The following is a 20,918-nucleotide window of genomic DNA, read 5'->3' as shown; positions in this document are numbered from 1 at the left end:
ACACAAGAAATCCAGTTGTGTAGACACTAAGGCAGCAAACAGAGAAATTATTGTCAAGATTTAAATATACTATTTGAAGTTCACAGCCATCATTTTGCTTTTTGATTGCTCCACTAATTTAATGGTTAAAAACTATTTGATGAGAAAATCAATTTTTATTCTGTAGAATTAGTAAAAGAAATTCAAAGCTCGACGAAAAATGAATATTTTGTCAGGATGAAAAATTCCATCAATGTAGATGTAACCCCGGAATCTTCATTTTCCCTCTTAGGTCAAGCTCTGAGGATCTGATTCATTGAGTGTCTGGAACAGAAAATCACCAGATTAATTGAGACTGAGAACGAAGCATTATTTTACATGTGAACAGAATTCTGGCTATGCCAGCAAATCGAGGCAAAGCTTGTGATGAACTGGAGCTGTGGCAACATCACACTCCTCACCCATTACATGTGTGCTGGGAAAAGTTATCAGTTGTGCCCCTCTTGAAGAGTTGTAACACCGTTTTCCCATGGGTAACTAATGCTCCCCTGCAGCTGGTGTTATGGCCAGAAATAGCTTGCTGTGGCTACTTTATTAAGTATATTTTATACAGTGCAGTTGCTGCTTCCAGTAAAAATTCTCTTTATCTCAATCTCCTGTTGCAGTCTGCATAATTTTAAGTCTCCTTGTGATCTTGTTAGAAAACAATCATCCCTGTTGCTATGTTAGTTTCTGCCTTCTCCATTTCCCCTTTCCTTTTCTTTTATTGACTGTTTGTAAGATTAGATTAAAATATGGAATGGTTCTATTATGGATGGGTTACATGGGAACATAGTAACAGGGACAATTGAAGGGAAGTTTAAAACATCTAAAGGAAATGAGAGAGCAGAGGTTCTGGGCAGTGAAGAGGCGAATGGTAATCAAAGTATGATGAGAAGGGGCAGAACAAGGAGCAGAAGACTGCAGCAGAAATGAGAACCAGAATAACCAATAATGGTAAAAAATCCAAGCTTAAGGCTTGTTATCTGAATGCACACAGATGAGTTGACCGCACAAATAGAAATATATGGATATGACTTGATAGCCATGACAGAGACATAGTTGCAGGTTGACCAAGACTGGGAATTCAATATTCAAGGGTATTGGACAATCTGAAAAAATGGTAAAAAGGAGAAGGAGGTGGGGTAGCTTTGTTAATAAAGGACGGTATCAGTGCAGTGGTGATATAGCTGGCATAGATCGTGATGTGGAATCAATTTGGGTAGAAATAAGAAGTAGTAAGGGGAATAAACCATGGGTGGGACTCATCTATAGGCCTCCAAAAAGTTGGCTCACTCTAGGACAAAGCATACATTGGGAAATAATATAGGCATGTAAGAAGGGTGCTACAATTGTCATGGGTTATTTTAATCTGCATATTGACTGGAGAAATCAGATAGGCAAGGGTAATTTGGAAGATGAATTTGTAGAGTGCACCAAGGAGAGTTTCTTTGAGCAATATGTTGCATAACCTACTCGGGAACAGGCTATTTTGCATCTAGCAATGCGTAATGAGGTAGGATTCATAAGAGATCATGTAGTTAAGGATCCTCTAGGGGGTACCGATCACAACATGATAGAATTTGAAATTAAGTTTGAGGGTGAACAACTCGGCTCTCAAACCAGTGTCCTCAACTTAAATAAGGGCAATTACAGAGTTATGAAGGAAGAGTTGTCAAAAACAGGCTGGGAAAATAGACCAAGAGGGTGTCAGTGGCAAACATTTAAGCAAATATTTCATAACGCTCAGAAAAAATTTAACCCGGTCAAAAGGAAGGACTTGATGAGAAGGGTGAACCACCCATGGTTAACGAAGGCAGTCAAAGAGTGTATCCAATCAACAACTAAGGCATACAAAGTGGCAAAAACTAATGGTAGGCTTGAGGATTGGAACTTTTTTAGGAACCAGCAGTGGATGACTAAAAAACTAACAAAGAGGAAGAAAGTTGATTATGAGAGAAAATTGGCAAGAGATATAAAAACAAACAGCAAGAGCTTCCACAAGTATATAAAAGGAAAGGGATTAGCTAAAGTGAGCGTGGGATCCTTGGAGGATGCAACTGGAGAACTGACAATGGGGAACAGGGTAAAGGTAGATAATTTAAATCAATATTTTGCATCGGTCTTCACAGTGGAGGACACTATAAATATTCCAAAGGTATCAGATAAGCAAGGAACCAATGGGAGGAAAGATCTTGTTACAGTCTCTATCATGAGGGGCAAAGCATTTGAGAAACTGATGGAACTAAAGGCAAACAAGTCACCAGGACCTGATGGCCTGCATCCAAGAGTTTAAAAGGAAGTGGCTGCAGAGATAGTGTAGGCATTGGCTGAAATATTCCGGAGCTCAGTTGATTTCTGGAAGGTCCCAGTGAATTGGAAAACTGCCAATGTGATGCCCCTGTTCAAGATGGGAGGGAGACAAAATGCAGGAAACTATCTACCGATCAGCCTAACATCTACCATTGGGAAAATGCTAGATTCCATTATAAAGGAAGATATAGCAGGACATTTAGGAAAGCTTCATGCAATCAAACAGAGTCAACATGGTTTTGTGAAAGGGTGATCATGTTTGAAAATTTTGCCAGAGTAATTTGAGGATATAACAAATAGAGTTGATGAAGGGGAATCAGTAGATGTTATGTATTTGGATTTCCAGAAGGCATTCAACAAGGTGCCACATAAAAGGTTATTGCACAAGATAGGATCTCACGGTATTAGGGGTAATGTATTGGCATGGATTGAGGATTGGTTAACACACAGAACGCAGAGAGTCTGGATTAATGGGAATGATGTAACTAGTGGATTATCACATGAAACTGTCCTAGGGCCTCAATTATTTACTATCGATATGAATGACTTGGAGGAGGGGGCAGAGTGTAATGTATCCAAATTTGCTGAAGATACGAAAATAGGAGGGAGGGCATGTTGTGATGAGGGCATCAGGAATCTGCAAGGGGATATAGACAGGTTGAGTGAGTGGGCTAAAACTTAGGCAGTTGGAGTTTGATGTAGGAACGTGTGAGGTCATGCAATTTGGGAGGAAAAATTTAACAGGAGAGAGACTCCAAAATAATGCAGCACAGAGGGATCTGTTCTTATGCATGAAACACCAAAAGTTAGCATGCTGCTGCAGCAAGTAATTAAGAAGGCAAACGGAATTTTGGCCTGTTTTGCTAGGGTGTTGGAGTTTAAAAATAGGGAAGTCTTGTTACAACTGTGCAGGCTGTTATTGAGGCCGTACAGCGTGACTACTGTGTACGCTTTTTGTCCCCATACTTAAGAAAGGATATACTGGCGCTGGAGGCAATTCAGAAGAGATTCACTAGGCTGATTCCTGGGATGAAAGGGTTGACTTATCAAGAACAGCTAAAACAGGTTAGGCATTTATTCTTTGGAGTTTAGACGAACAGGGGATGATCTTACTGAAACATGCAATGTTCTGAGGGGCCTTCACAGGGTGGATGTTGAGAAGGTGTTTCCAGTTGTGAGGGAAATCTCGAATTAGGGAACATAGTTACAGAATAAGAAAGCATTCATTTAAAACTGAGATGCAGGTGGGATTTCGGGCAGCCAAACAGCGCACTAAACTCTCGCCATTCAAGTGGCGGCCAGCACTCCCTGGTGTGGCCTTGAGATGGAGCCAGAGTAGCACACGTAACCTTGAGAGGTCCCTAGGAGACCAATGCTAATTCACACGTCTCTCTCTTTCATGCTGCAGGAGGAGTACATCAGGAACTTGGAGCCTGGTGACCTAGCTGTATGCCTCATGGTGTACAGGGAGTGGAGGTGAAAGAGAAGAGAGCAATGGAGGTGTCTGGCTGGGCAGAGGGAGGAGCAGCAGCCTCAAGAAAAAGGGGAGGCTGGGGCTCCTGTGCATACTGCTGAAGATCCACAAGCTAGACTCAGGCACTACAGACACCCTTAGCAATCCTGCAGAACCAGTGTCGCCGAAGGCTGCACATGATCTGGAAACTAGACGATCACATATGAAAGTGACCGTGGCACTCAATTTTTATGCCAGTGGCTCCTTCCAGGGCTCCAGAGGTGACCTCTGTGGGGTCATACAAGCCTCCATAAGTAAGTGCATCCAGGAGGTCACGGACACCATACTCACAAAGGGACACAACTTTGTGCATTTCGCCCAGGATCAGGCAATCCCAGGGAGCAAGGGCCCTGGGATTTGTGTAGATCTCTGGTTTTCCCCAAGTACAGGGTGCCATCGATTGCACTCACGTGGTGCTTATATCTCCATGGCAACAAGCTGTGCAGTATGTGGACCACAAAGGCTTCCACTTGCTGAACATTCAGTTGGTTTGTGTCCACAGCAAACACATCCTGCCGGTCTCAGCACGATTCCAAGGGAGTGTCCGTGACTCCTATATTCTCAGTAAGTGTCTGACCCCTGACCTCATCCAGCTTGTTGTGCAGGAATACAGATGGAGAGAGCGTAAGCAGGGTGTCTGCCAGGCCACATGAGAAGGGCAAACGGCACGTGTGGGTGGTAAGTGGTGCCATGGATGAGGACAGGATCGGCAGGGCAGAGGAAGGTGTGTGTGAGAGGGTGAATGGTGATGTCCCTTGAACTGGTATTGAGTAAGATCCCTGTGAATGTGTGATGGGTTTTTGAGTTGTGAGTGATGAGAAAAGTGACTTAACCTAGCAGAAAGAAGGTGACCATTCATCCTCTTTCAGCGCTGGGTGGCTGTCCTCTTTAGCAGGACATTGGCACTGACCACTGCTGCCACCACCTCCCATGCTGGATTTGTTGCCCTGCTTGTTGGACTTCAGCCAGAGTTGGGGTAAAGGACTTCACAGCAGCTCTCACAGTGCCCAGTAGGTCGAGGGAGAATGTGCTCAATTTTGGATGCAACATGTTTCCTCCCTTTGGCAGCTATGAATTCCTGAATGACTTGGACTACCTCTTGATCCTGCGTCCTTTGGGCCTTAATGAAGCCTCCAAACTTTATGCATAAGCCTGCTGTCTACTGAAACTGAAGCTGGTGAAAGCCATTTGGAATTCCACCGTCCATATCATTGTGTTAATTTGCTGGATCTGCTTGAAACCTAAAATCTATTTTTTGGACAGTTACCTTAAAGAAGGTGTAACTGGGAGTCAGGTTGATTAGGAATTTCAGAATTATTATGGTAGAATTTTGTATAGTTATATATTTAATTGAAATCTATATTTTGCTAATAAATATATTTAACTATATATTTTTTAAATTTCCAAAAGTCTTGGTAGACTTATGGTGTCTGAATTCAGTGCATGCATCTCATAATAGATATAAATTGCAAAACCTTTGTGACACCTTGACCAAGTTTCACGTGGATTTGGCTGACTGACACTCATCATCTGCCACATCATAACATTGCAAATTGCCCATAATGATTCTTGTGCAGTCCATAACCCTCACCTTAGATTTTCTCGTACACCATGTGCCCGAAACAGCACAAATCACCAGGAGAGTAAAGAGCACCCAGCGTATCACATCCCAGATAATGTAACAGAAAGTGATTTTCTGACCATTTAATTATAATAACCCACCTTGCTGCTGGGACTGGCTCCTCCGCCCCCCTTTCCCCCTCCAGTTTGCTCTCAGATAACTGGTTCAGATGTATTTTAATAAATCGTTTGTTTCAAATGTTAAGAAACACGTTGTGTTGATTCATCACCTTTCACAACCTTGGGATATCCCAAAGTGCTTCAGAGCCAATTAAGTAACTTTTTAAAGTAAAGCCACAGTTTTCATATCGGGAAACGTGGAAGTTAATTCGTACACAGCAAATCCCCACAAACATCAGTAAAACATTCACTAGATGATCTGTTTTGTAGTGACATTAGCAGGCTCAAAAGACCAACTGGCCTGCTCCTGCTCGCTAGTTGTGTGTATTGGTTGAGGAATAAAGGCTTCAAGGACACCAGGAGAACTTCCCTATTCTGTGAATAATACCCTGGAAATGTTTACATCTACCTAAGGGGGATGTGGATCCTCAGTTTAATACCTCATCTACACAGCAGCACCACCACCAGTATAGCACTACCTCAGTGCTGGACAGTGGTATCAGCCTGAATTTTAACTCTTAAGGGGAACTTGAACCTACAAAAGACTGGCATCAAACGTCAGAGTGCGAATGAGTCCCTGCTGACAACTCCAGTACAAATAGAGTTTACAGGTGTCATTTCTACCTGCTGCTGACAGTCTTTGGTCTGAGGCTTGTGACAGTGGTATTTTATGGTCCTGCTGGAGTGCATGGAGTTTAGAATGGCTCGCTGCATTTTACAGCCCAGTCCCTGCCACAATGGGGGTGTAAAATTCCACCCTTCTTCCCTGACAACTGAGGCAAGAGACCACATGACCAGAGTCAATATAGTTGCATATGTAAATTCCTGTCTCCTGCTGCTCAGGTGAAAATGCAATTCTCTTTGTTTTCTGCCCATGTTGGTGTTTCTCGGTGAACATGCTGCACCCACTCTGCAGAAAATTGAACCGCTACATTCAAATAGGCTAAAGTCCTCCTTATTTCAGAACTAGGGTCATTGTTTAATGGGGAGCGAGTAAATTTTTTATACAGGATAATTTGAGATTTTGACGGGAATGATGGAATTTTACAACACAGGGGAGGCAATTCAGCCCATTGCTCGAATGCTGGTTCTCTGAATGATCTCCTCATTTGATTCCATTTCATTGTCCTTTTCCCACACCCTCATACAATTGTTTCCCTTTTAAAATCTATTACTAAATTTGTTTGTAAACTTATTTCAGTTGGGTATTCCATATCCTAAAAACAGTTTGCCTCAATAAAATTCTCCAAATTTGTCCTTTTAGTGATAATTTTAAAGTTAATGTTCTCTTGTTGCTGACTCACTGACTGGTAGAAATAGTTAGAATTACCTTATCAAAATTTCTAACAATTTCCAAGGCCTCCAGCTGGTCATTCACCTCAGTTGTGATGACGCTTTTCTCATTACTAAAACCTCTCATCCAAGGTTTCATTTTAATTCAATTCTTCTCTATTCAATTGACATCCTTCCCAAACTAGGACACAACAGTTGGAGGTTGCATTTCACAATTCCATCTGCTGGAAATAGACAAATTGCTTTATGAAAGCTCTGTCAATCAAATGCTATTTTGATTTGATGGGTTTGTTGGAGATTCTGCAATATTTTTGCATGTTTTGGGGATATTTTATGATCCTGTCCATTTTTCATGAAAAATGCAACTTAGTGACCTTGTTCAGAATGTTTGAGGAACCAGAGAGAGTGAATTTGGCCAGTTGCAGGTTCTCAGATTGACTGAAGGAACTGAACCAGTGACCAGTTTGGATAGACATGAATTTAAATAATTCATTTGCCACATTGTTTGTACAAAGTAACACTTACCAATGTTTCCAATTTGTATCACATAACTGCAGTTTTTCCTTGTTACATTGATCTTTGATACGTTAACCATTTCACTGGATTTTTCTCCCTGATTATTTGAGGCTGTGCAGTAATATTGATGATGTTGCTGTTTGAAGGATTGACAATGCAGATCCAATTTATTGGTGTCAGAGATCTTTGAATCTTCAGACAGGGTCTTCTCGTACCATGTGTACTGAATGAGAAGGGATCCCTGGACAGACTCACAGGAGATGGACACTGAACCCCCAGAACATGAGACATTTGCTGGTGATGAAAATCTAAGCAAAGGAACAGACATGGGTTCTGTTGGAAAGAAAGAAACGTTCAGATACTGAACATTTAATAATCAAATACTCTTCAAACTTTGCACTTCATCTCAGCCAGGCTCTGCCATGTTGGAATCTCACCAGCACATCTACCACTCTATGGCGTGGATGTTTAATTTGGGTTTGGGAACTGGACATGGGAGATAGTTCCAGGTCCTGACACCATTTGCCATTCTTTAGGCATGCCCAATGCAATATCCAATGGTCCAGTCAATCGGAAGCCTGGAATTGGCCTCACCGTCCAATCAGGAAAAGTGGGTGGGCTCCTGATGCTAGAGAGCCTCACCAGGTGAGGTGGGAGTGCCTGACCTAAGCATGGAGACAGCAAGGGGAAAGTCCAGGTAGGTTTATTTTATGATTCAAAACACGGCAGCTGCTGGGCCATGATCCTGAAGAGGTAATGTGGTCTGCTTGCATTGCTGAATGAAATCCCAGTGGGTGCTGGAATGGGTCTTTAATTGGACCCTTTGGTAAATGTTATTTCCTAAGTTAGCTGCCCACCACTTGACTGCAAGCTGCCCGCTTTCTAAATGTTTGGGGCTTGGGATTGTAATGGTAAATTGGCATGGAGACCAGCGGTGCCAAATTTCACACCCAACCACCTCTAATCCTGACACCATACTTTTTAAAAATCCATCCCAATATCTCCCCATCCTCTTAGAGGCCTGAGTTACCCTTTCAGCCATGATATCAGAACAAATCAGGTCTCCAGATCAGAACAGCAGCTATGATACTGAGAGTATGTTAACATGAATATCATGGTGAACAATATCTCTTCATAGCTGGTAGTGAGCCTCCAATGCTGTTTCATTGTTTGTGAGTTGAATGTGAATTAGTTGGAGAGAATCTTAGAAAAGCAAAGGGGAAAATGAGGGCAAAATTTGTCAGATATCGGTTACATGTTTTTTAGCTTTGGATAAGAATGTAAATGTGATTATCTCTGGTTCTCTGCATGCTGCGATAGAACACTTCAACCCTGGTACGTGGAGACAAGTGGGGGGACTGTGTGTGGGGAGGTGAGAAATCTGGAAATACCAGGAATGTTGAGTTTGTGCTGAATTTAACTGCAAAATCTCACCAGAATTCTTGCACACTGATTGAAAGTTTGGCTGGTTTCCAAGTAGGAAAGTTACGGTAAAAGTTTGGAAATTGGTGGGAATGTGTCCTCGGAGCACAGCAGCGAGGAGGGAGTCAGGGTGACTTTGCTGCTTGGGGCAGAATTGGCCAATCATGAGGAGCGAGAAATTGTATAAAACATTTGCCTGGGTGTGGGGGGTGAAGCTTTCGTGTGTCTCCTGGATCACAAGCCGTGCTGGAGAAGGTTCTGGATCCAGAAAATCCCATCATGCTTCAACAAGATGCAGGATTGGGGAGGGGAATTAAAATTCCCTCTTTGGTCAAGGGATTAGCCAGAGAAAAGTGATACTTTCACCAACTTTTTTAATGAGGTTTGGCAGGCCTTCACTGCTTTCACTGTCACAAACTCTACTCTGAAACAACACAGGTCACAGTTTGCCTGCTGATTGAAAAGTGTCTCTTTGAAATGCTAACTGTTTATGAGCTTGTTTCTCAGCACATTGTTACTCATAAGGCCTAGACCACTGAAAAATTAACTGGTGGTCCAGAACATGGAAAAGGGATTCGGACATGCAGCCCCTTCAGCCTGTTCCACAATTCAATTAAATCACAACTGACCAGTATCTTATGTCCATTTACCTACCTGGGTCCCATAACGCGAATATTGCTTCCAGATAAAATCTGTCAATCAGTTTTGAAATTTTCAATTAAGTTCAAGAACTTTTTTGAGGAGAATCTTCCAGATTTCCACTATACTTTGCGTGAAGAAGTGATTCCTGACATCCCTGATAAGCCTATCTCCAGATTTAAGGTTATGGTTCCATGACTTGGACTGCCTCATCAGTGGATAGGGTCAAAAGTCAACAGTAAGAAGTGGTTTTGATATGTTAATGAACAAAATATGAACTTCAACAGATTTGTACATGAAGCAATAACAGGAATAGTTTGATTTGAGTTGTTTTAGTCCAAAGGGAGATATATGCAGGTTGTAAAAAGGTGTAAGGAACTGACGTAAAGATAGGGTAAGTTTGTTTTTACAGGTCTAAGAGGTAAAGTAAAGATTGATTTAGTCAATCCTGGGAAAAAATCATTTCTGAACAGACTGGTTGCAACAAAGAGAGATCAAAGGGAAGAAACACATTTAAGGGAATACTGAAGCCTATGTGAGGGGTAGCTGCTTAGATCTCCCAGAACACAGCAGGATGGTTGGCCAGATCTCCCTGAAGACAGCAGGGTAGCTGGTCAGAACTCCCAGGAGACAGTGTGAACAAGGCCCAGACCTGAGGACACAGCTGTTGTCAGCCTCAGAGGACACCCCAACGTAAAAGCACTGTGTGGTAAAATTACTGGTCTTCTATAGCTTTTTAAATCTATAATGATAGTTGCTGAACAGAAAAGAGAAAAATTAGCTCTGAGGTTAGCTAGATTAAGATTTGTGGAACTGTTTTAAAACGCTGTTTACTGTGTGAATCTATTCTTGTGTTTAAATGTAATTGTGTCTTTTTTCCTTTATTCTTTTAATAAATGTTTACTTTACAATAAAGTCATCACACGTATTCAGGGAAATCATTTTCTGATTTCAGAACCACTCCTGATATTATACAAATTGGAAAAACCATTTTGGCAGCTGTTTCAAGTTTCACAACAGGTGAAATGTAGGACCAGTTTGAATGGAGTTCAACTTCAATGTCCTCTGTCACTGACAGAGGTTAGTCATATTTCACTCTGCTGGAGGGCAGCTTGGGACAGATCAGTGATGTTCTACTCCAGAAATCCAGCACATGAAGAATAGAATTGGTGTCAATATTTACACACTATTAAATATGTTTACACAGTCACATTTGACTAGCAGATTCCTCAAATCCACCACCTGCAGTTTCAGCCTGCATCTGTTTATAGGTGCACAAGTGAATCACCAATTAATTCCAACATTGCATACAATTAAACACAATTAGTAAATGACTAGATGACGACTTTCTCTCTTTTTAACTAAAATTTTCAGTTAATATGGCGACCAAAAAGTGTGAAACACATTGAATTAAAAATCTCAATTTTCTATACAAAGCATTATATTGCAACATAACCCTCTCCTCGGGTCCCTAAGAAATTTGTTGTATCTGCATTTCTTTCTGTAAAATAATCAGGCATCCTCTCATTTCATTTAGAAATTTCCATTATTTCCAGCATTTGTTTCAATTCAACAAGGTCACTTTCTAAGGGTTTCACATCCACACTTTTCATACTGTCTACATTATCTGACAGTGAGGGTTAACTTAATAACATTCAGTGTGTATACCACCGCTGCCCCCGCCTCCCAGGCCTGGTTGGTGACAGCGCTGTTCATACTGCAGCCAGAGTGGGAGTAGAGGACATCACAGCAGGCCCCCACAGTGTACACAATGTGTTGCAGTGACAGCTCACTAAACCTGGGAGCTACAGTCTTTTTGCCTCTTGGGATATCTTCCCTGCAGTGGTCCTGGGTTGGAAACACTGAGATGTGTGCGCAAGGCGGGACTTTACATATGGTGCTGGGCCTGATGAAGCAGTGAAGAGATGGTGTTTGGGATGATTGAGATCCCACCCACCATGGAAATGGTGTGTTTCCCAGGAATGTATAACTAATGCGTTGGGTTTGGGACGATGCGGCCTGAAAACCCCCCATTGTGGCCGGGGGAAAACATCGATTTCCCCGCCCACTAACACACAGTGCAAATCGGGGACAATCCCGCTCTTTGGTTGATAATAGAGGTGTAAGTGTGACTGACAAATTCAGAGACATGTATGAAAACATGAACATCATGGTCCTGAACACTACAAGGACTTTGAAAACAGAGCCATCCAGCTGGCTGCCAACGGCCTGGACCAATCCTGTGCTGACGGTGAGGTAGGCGGTGCTCAGCCAAGTGAGGGTCCAGCAGTGCAACATCCATCAGACAACCATGCTGTGAGTGATGTGTCCTGTTTCACAGGCCACTGCCATGTACAAAATATTTCCACTTGCTTCCACACACACATCTGGGTAACAGCCGATGGAGACCCAGGGACACCAAATAATCGCCAAAGAAATCTCTGAAGAGGAACCTGGAGGGACCCTCCTTGATATACCATCACAGCGCTCACCCACACCCTCCACCAGCTCAGAGGCACACCCCTCGGTGAGATCTAGCTTTAGAGTAGACTCAGGATCACAGCTGGTGAGCAAATCACACTGCCTGATCCACAGCTGGCAGCAGCAGGGGCTTCCCAGGTGTCCGGCACTCAGTGGGCTGCTGGGGAGAGAGGGCTGGATTACTGACCCAGTGAAAATGAAGGAACAGCATTATGGTTTCTGGTGGATACTGAGTAACTTGGAGAGGAACTTGCACATGGTGGTGTTCCCACACATCTGTTATCTTTATTCTACTAGATGGTAGAATTCAAGTGTTTGGAAGGTGCTGTCGAAGGAGCCTTGGTGAGTTGTTAATACCTCAGACTATTTTTAAAGCATTTAAATTAGGCTATAACAGCAGGTCAAAGACAGGGAATCCTGCAGCGAGTAACTCACCTGACTCCCCCAAAGCCTGTCCACCATCTACAAGGCACAAGTCAAGGAGGTTGAGGTGTAGGCAGTGACTGAGGAGGTTGAGGTGGAGGCAGTGACTGAGGAGGTTGAGGTGGAGGCAGTGACTGAGGAGGCTGAGGTGGAGGTGGTGACTGAGGAGGCTGAGGTGGAGGCAGTGACTGAGGAGGTTGAGGTGGAGGTGGTGACTGAGGAGGGTGAGTTGGATGTGGTGACTGAGGAGGCTGAGGTGAAGGCAGTGACTGAGGAGGCTGAGGTGGAGGCAGTGACTGAGGAGGTTGAGGTGGAGGTGGTGACTGAGGAGGGTGAGGTGGAGGTGGTGACTGAGGAGGTTGAGGTGGAGGCAGTGACTGAGGAGGCTGAGGTGGAGGCAGTGACTGAGGAGGGTGAGGTGGAGGTGGTGACTGAGGAGTGTGAGGTGGAGATGGTGACTGAGGAGGTTGAGGTGGAGGCAGTGACTGAGGAGGCTGAGGTGGAGGCAGTGACTGAGGAGGCTGAGGTGGAGGTGGTGACTGAGGAGGGTGAGGTGGAGGTGGTGACTGAGGAGGCTGAGGTGGAGGCAGTGACTGAGGAGGTTAAGGTGGAGGCAGTGACTGAGGAGGCTGAGGTGGAGGTGGTTGCCGAGGCGATGGAGGTAGTGAATGTGGAGGTGGAGGAGGAGACATCAGCAGCGACAGCAGCAGAGACAGTGACTGAAGCTGAGGAGGGGGAGGCAGCGGCTGTGACAGTGACAGAGGGAGAATCAGCGAAGGCGGCAGCAGCAAAGGCTGAGGCCACAGTGAGGGTGGCTGTGGAGAGGGAGGTGGAGGTGGGGCAGAGGCAGCGAGGAGACGGTACGAGACCAGGAGCAGCAACAAAACCTGCCTTGTGGTTTGTAAGGCTCAGGGCAATGGCGACTGTGAGTTAATATCTTCCATGTACCATGTGTGTGTCTCTGAGTCAGCGCACCGGACCACACTGCTTCTGCCCGATTAGGCCGCTTCAGTGGAGTCCGACACCAGTCCAGTGCCACCCAGCTCCCATTCCCGAGGACAGGTGATGGAACCTGCCCAGTGCCAGGATGAGCTGCTTGGTAAGATCGGGAGGTGGGAAGTAGAGAAGGCAGCCGACCAGGAAAAGGTGGAGGATATCTCCAGGATTAATGACTGTCTCCAAGAAGAAACTCTTGTAGCCTTCAGCCAGGGTATATATATGTTTATATAGCTGCAATTGAAAGTTACCTGCCACATCCCTTTTAACACTTTCTAATGCAGCATCGCTCTGATCAGAATCAGATTTATTGGGGTTGTGCAAATGTCTCCCCAGCCTCTGATATAACAATAAAAAGCTGCTTTTTCCTTTCCAGTTGCAGTAAGAGGACTGTCCCAGCCTCTCAATGTGACAGGGCAGCCCAGGACTATGTCTCTCAGTGCAACACACAGGAACACGCACAGTGCAGCCCCCACATTGATTGTTCCAGTTGGTGGGAAGGCAAAAAGCGTGCATGTGGAGTGAGTGTACAATTGGGAAGATATTGATTCTCACAACATTTCCACGGCTTTAACTCAAACGATTATTCTGAGTGTTTTGTCTGGAGTCAATTACAAGCAGCGTAGACAATCTCTGTGTTTTAATTGTGTCTGGCTGTCCTCATTTTTCACAAGAAAATATGCGCAGATTTTACTCAACTTTTATTCTGAGTGTTTTTTCTGAGTTTATGGAGATGTAAGCTCATATCAATTTAATTCAGAGCCCCTTCATACACACACACACACACACACACACACACACAAACATGGGAATGCGTGATTTCAGTTCATTGTTGACATTCTTGATCCTCATTTGGCCCTGCAATATATAAGTGCACCAGCAATAAACACCAACAGATAAACGGCAAAAGTAACCAGTTGGGACCAGTACTACTTACATCACCAGTATTTCTGGCTGTTCCTACTGGGCGACCGGTAATACAGGCGATATTGACAGTTCTACTGGTCCTACCTAGTTCAGAACTGGTCTTCATTTACCAGTTTGGAATTAGGATCTACTGGTGCCGGTATTACAGGGACTTCCTTCTGGGAATGACAATAAATGAATGTGTTTCTCAACTCACTGCATTGTCAACCTGAGGTTCAATGCTTTAGACATGTAAGAGTGAAGACTTTACCCATGTGGAACAGATTGCCTTTAGAGGCCTGAGTTTCATTCTGGTTTCAATGGTGGAAAACTTTTTGTTGTGTACAGAATGGTGAGGGTGGATGTTTAATCCTAAATGAACATAGTTCAGTTTCAGCGCAATTCATTATCTCCACAAATAATTTAACGGTTGATGACCAATGTAAATAAAGAGTTAAACTCTGAAAAAACTGTTTTCAAAGCTGTTGCACCTTATCATGTAGATGGTGGCTTGAAAACACAAGAAAAATGTGTTGCTATTCTCAGGGTTGAGGTGTGACAGAAACCTGTGAATGTACAATAGGTGTTAGTCACAAAATGAAGGGTTGTGTTTGCAAATGGGAGAAGAAGAAGAACTGCATTGTTACAGGGCAAACACGTTGGCAGCAAGTGTTTGAAGGCTAAGCAGCTTCAGCTCAGAACAGACACTGCGACACATCAGGGAGAAGGAAGGTTACCTGGATTCTTTGTGCCAGGAGGCAATCACAGCTCTTAGGACAGGGTGAGTGTGACTGCGAGTGAGGCAGGTAAAGGGACCCAGAGGGCAGGAGTGCAGGAGCCTAGGCCTTTACAATTGTTCTCCAGGTCTGAAGTTTTCTCAGCTTGTTTGGACAAGAGCAGCGGGTGAGCAGGGGGGATGAGCTAACTCACCATGACACCATGGCACAGGAAGTCATTCAAGTGGGGGGGGAAAACAGGAATGTAGTGGTAGTGAGGGATAGTATAGTCAGAGGGATTGACACCGTTCTCTGCAGCAGACAGCGTGAGTCCACACGATCATGTTGCCTGCCCGGTGCCAGGGTGTGGTATGTCGGCTCGGGGCTGGGGAGGAACTTGCATTGGGAGGGGGAGCACCCAGTCATCGTGGTCCATGTAAGCACCAACGACATAGGCAGGACAAAGAAGGAGGTTCTGCACAATCAGTGTGAGGAATGAGGCATCAGATTAAGAAGCAGAACCGCAAACGTCATAACCGATGGATTATTATCTGAGCCATGTGCAAATTGCCACAGGACAAATCAGACTCAGGAGGTGAATGTGCCTCAAAGGCTGGTGTGGAAGAAGTGGGTTCTGGTTTGTGGGGCACAAGAGCCAGTACTGGGGAAAGTGGGATCTGTACCATTGGGATGGTCTACACCTGAACCGTGCTGGGACCAGTGTTCTTGCAACCAACATAATTAGGGAAGTAGAGAGGGTTTTAAACTAAATAGTGGACAACAGATCATATTCGGGATAATGTTGTAATTCAATGAGCAGAGACAAGTCAAAAGATAAAGGTATTATTAGGAAAAATGAAAAACAGACACTGACAACGGGGGATAGAGAGAACAAATCTAACAGTAAATCAACAGATGAAACTAAAAGTTATAAAAAGCATAAAAGGATAAAACTAAAAGCTCTGTATCTGAATGCACGTAGCATTCAAAACAAAACAGATGAACTGAGAGCGCACATAGAAATCAATAATTACAATTTGATAGCCATTACGGAGACATGGCTGTAGGAGGACATGGATTGGGATGTGAATATTGAAGGGTACAGGGTACTTAGGAAGGACAGGAAGCGAGGAAAAGGTGTAGCGGTGGCTCTGTTAGTGAATGATGGTATTAGTACAAGAGAGGAAGAAATAACTGGACCTTGTCAGAAAGTCGTGGTGATAATCATTGATGTCATTAATTTACATATAGACTGGAAAAGTCGGATGGGCAAAGATAGCCTAGCTGAGGAGTACATTGAATGTTTTCAAGATAGTTTCTGGATTCAACCAGACAGCAGGCTATACTAGACCTGCTATTGTGCAATGAGATGGGAGGAATTAACGATCTCACCGTGCAGATACCCCTAGGAAACAGTAACCATTATAGGATGCATTTTACATTCAGTTTGAAGGAGAGAGGAGTGGGTCTGAGTCTAAGGCTGGGATTTTTGGGCCGTGTTGCTGGTGGGACTAGCTGTGGGGGAGGCAGCTCCCCAGCCAGAAGCCCCACTGACTTGCGATGGGACCAGAAGGGCCGGCGAGCGGGTGTGGAAAATCCAGCTGTAAGTTTTTAAACTTAAATAAGGGCAATTATAAGGACATGAAAGCTGGGATGGCTAAAGTGAATTGGCAAAATAGGTGAAGGGTCAGGTCAATCGAGATGCAGTGGCTCATATTTAAGGGGATATTTCAGAATGCACATTCCAACGAGTAAGAATAAGTCCAAATGATTTGCTGATGACACAAAGATAGGTAGAAAGTAAGTTGTGAAGAAGACATAAGGAGTCTACAAAAAGATATAGATAGGTTTAGACAGTGGGCAAAGATCTGGAAAATGGAGTATAATGTGGGAAAATGTAAAATTGTCCATTTTGGCAGGAAGAATAAAAGAGAAGCATGTTATATTAATGCTGAGAGATTGCAGAGCTCTGAGGTGCAGAGGGATCTGGCTGTCCTAGTGCATGAATCAGAAAAGGTTAGTATGGAGATACCGCAAGTAATTAGGAAAGCTGATAGAATGATTTCATTTATCGTGAGGGAGATTGAATACAAAAGTAGGGAAGTTATTCTTCATCTGCATAGGGCACTAGTGAGACCACATTTGGAGGACTCTGTACAGTATTGGTCACATTATTTAAGGAAGGATGTAAATGCATTGGAAGCAGTTCAGAGAAGGTTTACCAGGCTAATACCAGGAATGGGTGGATTGTCTGATGAGGAAAGGTTGGACAGACTAGGCTTCTATCTGCTGGAGTTTAGAAGAGTAAGAGTTGAATTGATTGAAAGATATAAGTTCCTGAGGGGACTTGACAGGGTGATTGCAGAGAGGATGTTTCCTCATGTGGGAAAATGAGGGGTCACCCATTTAGAACAGAGATTAGGTGATTTTTTTTAACTCAGAGGCTCGTGAGTCTTTGGAAATCTCTTCCTGAAAAGGTAGTGAAGGGGAGTCTTCAAATATTTTTAAGGCAGAGGTGGAGTGGCACAAATCAGCAGTAACTTGTGGCATTTCACGATTCATTGGCTTTTCTCTTCATCGCCAAAAGTTGCTGACTGATTTTCACATTAAAAGAGATGTTTGTTGTTCATACCCCATTGTATTTTCAGTAAGTTCTAGCCCATTGTTATAGAGTTGATTTTCCAGGCAACTTTTCCAGGTTTAAACATTGAACTTTATTTACAAGACAGCAGCAGCAGCTACATGTGTGTATCTAACTCTAAAACTATAGGACAACTCCCCATGGAGGTTCCCCATGCTGCAAACTGGTTGGTTTACACACATCATGTTCTCTTACAACAAAGGATTATTCTTAATGTTACAGTCCTACGTTTATCAAAACTATAATTATTACATTCCTCACCCTTTAACTTTTCTGTACATTTTGCATTTACATGGATGTTTATCTCATGACATTAAAATATTTACACAGGTCATGAAATTATTAGTTCAGTCCTTCAAGTGGTTTCCTGATCCATGTGGAATGTTATAGTTTCACCAACTCGGATTCTTTGGCAGGAACAACAGTCTCTGGAATAACATCAGGTACCTCATTAGGCACAGGCAGATCAGTGTCGTCCACTCCGACAGAGACATCAGGCATGACTATCCTTGGCTGTACAATTTTAACAGGAACCATAGGTTCAACAATGGCTACAGGTGGAACATCAGTTTGTGGGGTATCTCCATTCTTTTTAAATCAATCAGTGGCTTACAGGTGATCCACAAAGATTAGCAAATAAAACCAAAATATTAAGAAATCTCTCTATTCAATTGGACAACTAAATTTCAGAAATAAAAAAAATACTTCTGTTCCTGTGGGGTTTGTGGAAATTGGGAGGGGGTTCCTGTTCTAACTCACCTCACAATTCAGTATAAATACAAGCTCGGCTCACCGTTATCCATATGTTCGAACTTTTTAACATTCTTGTTTTCAGGATTTTATATCCTTTCAATGAAAATTAGTTTTGTTCTTTTGTTAAATATAACTGACAGAAGTTCAAGTTCTTAGGGGTCAGATTTCATCAGCTGCTTTAATGTGGTTTCATGACCTGGCTTCCTGCTATCTTCTTCCTCATTTAAATTCCTTGTATCATTTATATTAGACACTTATTTCGATGTGAGAAACAAAAGCTGAGTGTCTGGAAACAAGTTCTGCCCTGATCTTTGTGGACAAAACAATGTGGATTTTGATTCTCCTCATTTGTTCTCTGCCCGGTGAGTGACAGCCTGAGTGGATATTCCGATAATCTGAGTTGGTTTAACTCTCGTGCAATGGTTATACAGCAGATGTTTAAATATTTGGAGACATGCAAGGGCACAAAAGACGTCTTGGGCACAGTGGGTAGTGTCTCTGTATTTGAGCCAGAAGCTCTGTGTTTGAGTCCCACTTCTGTTTTTGTTGGGAATAGAAGGCGCGTTCTAACCAGGCCCAGCAGGTTGATTATCAAACTGAAAATCTTCCAACAGACCTAAGGCTGGTGGGAAGAGGGTGAGAGATCCCAGTCCGACATGCTTGACGTGGAGTGGTGTCGCTCATTTTGTTGTCTCCGGAGGTTAGTGACCTGTTCCAGGGAAAACAAGCTTTGGAAAGCAAAAGTAAACATGTGCTTTGTCTGCCACATCCGTCTCTAGATGTGGGAAGTCTCCTAAGTATAAAGGCACAAAATAGTCAGCAAAACCAAATGAATAATAATTGTGACGTATTTTATTACCTTGTGAATTTACTATCACACCATGGGAATAGTTAACAAATAAACTGAACTGCATTATTAATTATGAATGATAAGTAAATGAGAATTTAATTTTCAAAAAGCTTTGACAGCAACATTTTGAAAATGAAAACCTGTTTTAATTGGTAGTTTTCAATATAATCTGATGTCCAGTATACACTGAAGACTGCAGCGGTAATAATCCCACAAATAAAATATGTCCCAAGTTTGCAAATATTTGTTTTTTAAAGTACAGTTGACGAAATATTGTTTTATGAGGCTCTCTCAGTGACACTGTTCCTCACTGGTAGATGGTTGGTCTACATCACTCTTCTCATAAGGAGCCTTTTCTTTTTCATTCTTTAACTTTAAGAAACTTATTTTGCTCATCACTCAGTATTGCCACCTCTCCATCATTTCCGATGAATCTATTTTATAACACACAATGTTAAACTCCCAGACCCATCTGCTCTAAGCCACAACTTTAACTTCTGCAAAATATTTTGTGCCTCTAGCTTATCAATTTTATGCAGAATACTTGATGCACTTATGGACAGGAAACTGAATCATGTTTCTGTCTGTTTGGCAATCTTCTTCTTTTCAATCCTTCCTCTTTCTGATCTGATCTCTTTCCCATTCCCTTTTCATCTGTAACTTTCCCTGTATCTTTTTCCTTTTCTTCACTTCTCTCTAGCCATTTAATTATTTTCAATCTCTCTTTGGTTATTTTAGTGCAAACTCTTTCCCCACAGCATGGGTTTCTCTCCCAGCAAGGCCATTGGTCTCATGAATGTTCAAGTCAAGGTATCCAAATCCCTACCTCAGGAATCCATCCATCCTACAAGGCCACCTATCACACAACCTCCCAAACCTTCAAGGCTTTCAAATCCTACATTTGGACATCCCTAACTCATTCAAGATCTGAACACCCCCTCCTGCAAGGAGCCAACCCTCTCTCACATCCCACCCACCTCAGATCAGATCAGGGAACTGTCGGCTCCTGTGACCCCCTCCACACTGCTCCCCAACCGACTGCAAATCAGGCCTGTCAATCAGGCTGGTTTCTGGCTGTGGAACCTCTTGATGATGTCATACGCAGTCTGGGGTTAAACCCCACAGTATGAGACAGGACCCCAATTTCCAGGTTCCCCTCACTCTTCCAGCCCCGGCCAATAAGTCAAGAAAATGCCCCAAATGTCTCACATGTAAATCATTATCTGTGACGTGCTTTGGAACACAGTGAGGCTCTGATAAGTGTCTATATGAATGATTACTCTCATCACAAACTTGATGGAATTTAACTCATTAAAATGTATCTGTTTGAATTAAGCAGTTATTTCCTGTTCAATTATCTGAAATGTTGTCTCCTCAGTTTCAGCTGCATTGTGGGCAAAAGACAGAGTAACAGGAGTTGTGGGAAGAGCGATCACAATAGAATGTCACTATGATGCATGGTGGTACAAGTCACATATAAAATATTGGTGTCGCGGCTGGACTCGCCAGTGTAATGTTGTAGCATCGACAAATTGGCGAAATGGAAGAATATCGGTCACAGATAACAATTCACAAGGATTATTTATTGTTACTATGGAGGATCTTCGCTCAGGAGATACAGGATGGTACAGCTGTGGTATTGAAAAAACTGGCCACGATTCAATGTTTAATGTGAAACTACAAATATCTTACGGTACA

The 20,918-nt window shown here is 43.1% G+C and overlaps 1 protein-coding gene across 1 annotated transcript in view; it reads left to right on the top strand.

The window, feature by feature from the left end:
- The window catches only part of LOC121282008, a 213,884-nt gene that overhangs the window by 177,038 nt on the left and 15,928 nt on the right, over positions 1-20,918 (top strand). The window contains 1 exon segment of the mRNA XM_041195321.1: positions 20,599-20,913. Within this exon segment, the coding sequence (XP_041051255.1) occupies positions 20,599-20,913 (315 nt within the window).

This window comes from Carcharodon carcharias, chromosome 9 (genome assembly GCF_017639515.1).
Source record: "Carcharodon carcharias isolate sCarCar2 chromosome 9, sCarCar2.pri, whole genome shotgun sequence".
Lineage (NCBI taxonomy): Eukaryota > Metazoa > Chordata > Chondrichthyes > Lamniformes > Lamnidae > Carcharodon > Carcharodon carcharias.
Note: the sequence above shows the minus strand (reverse complement) of the source record. Positions and strands in the feature narration are given on the sequence as shown.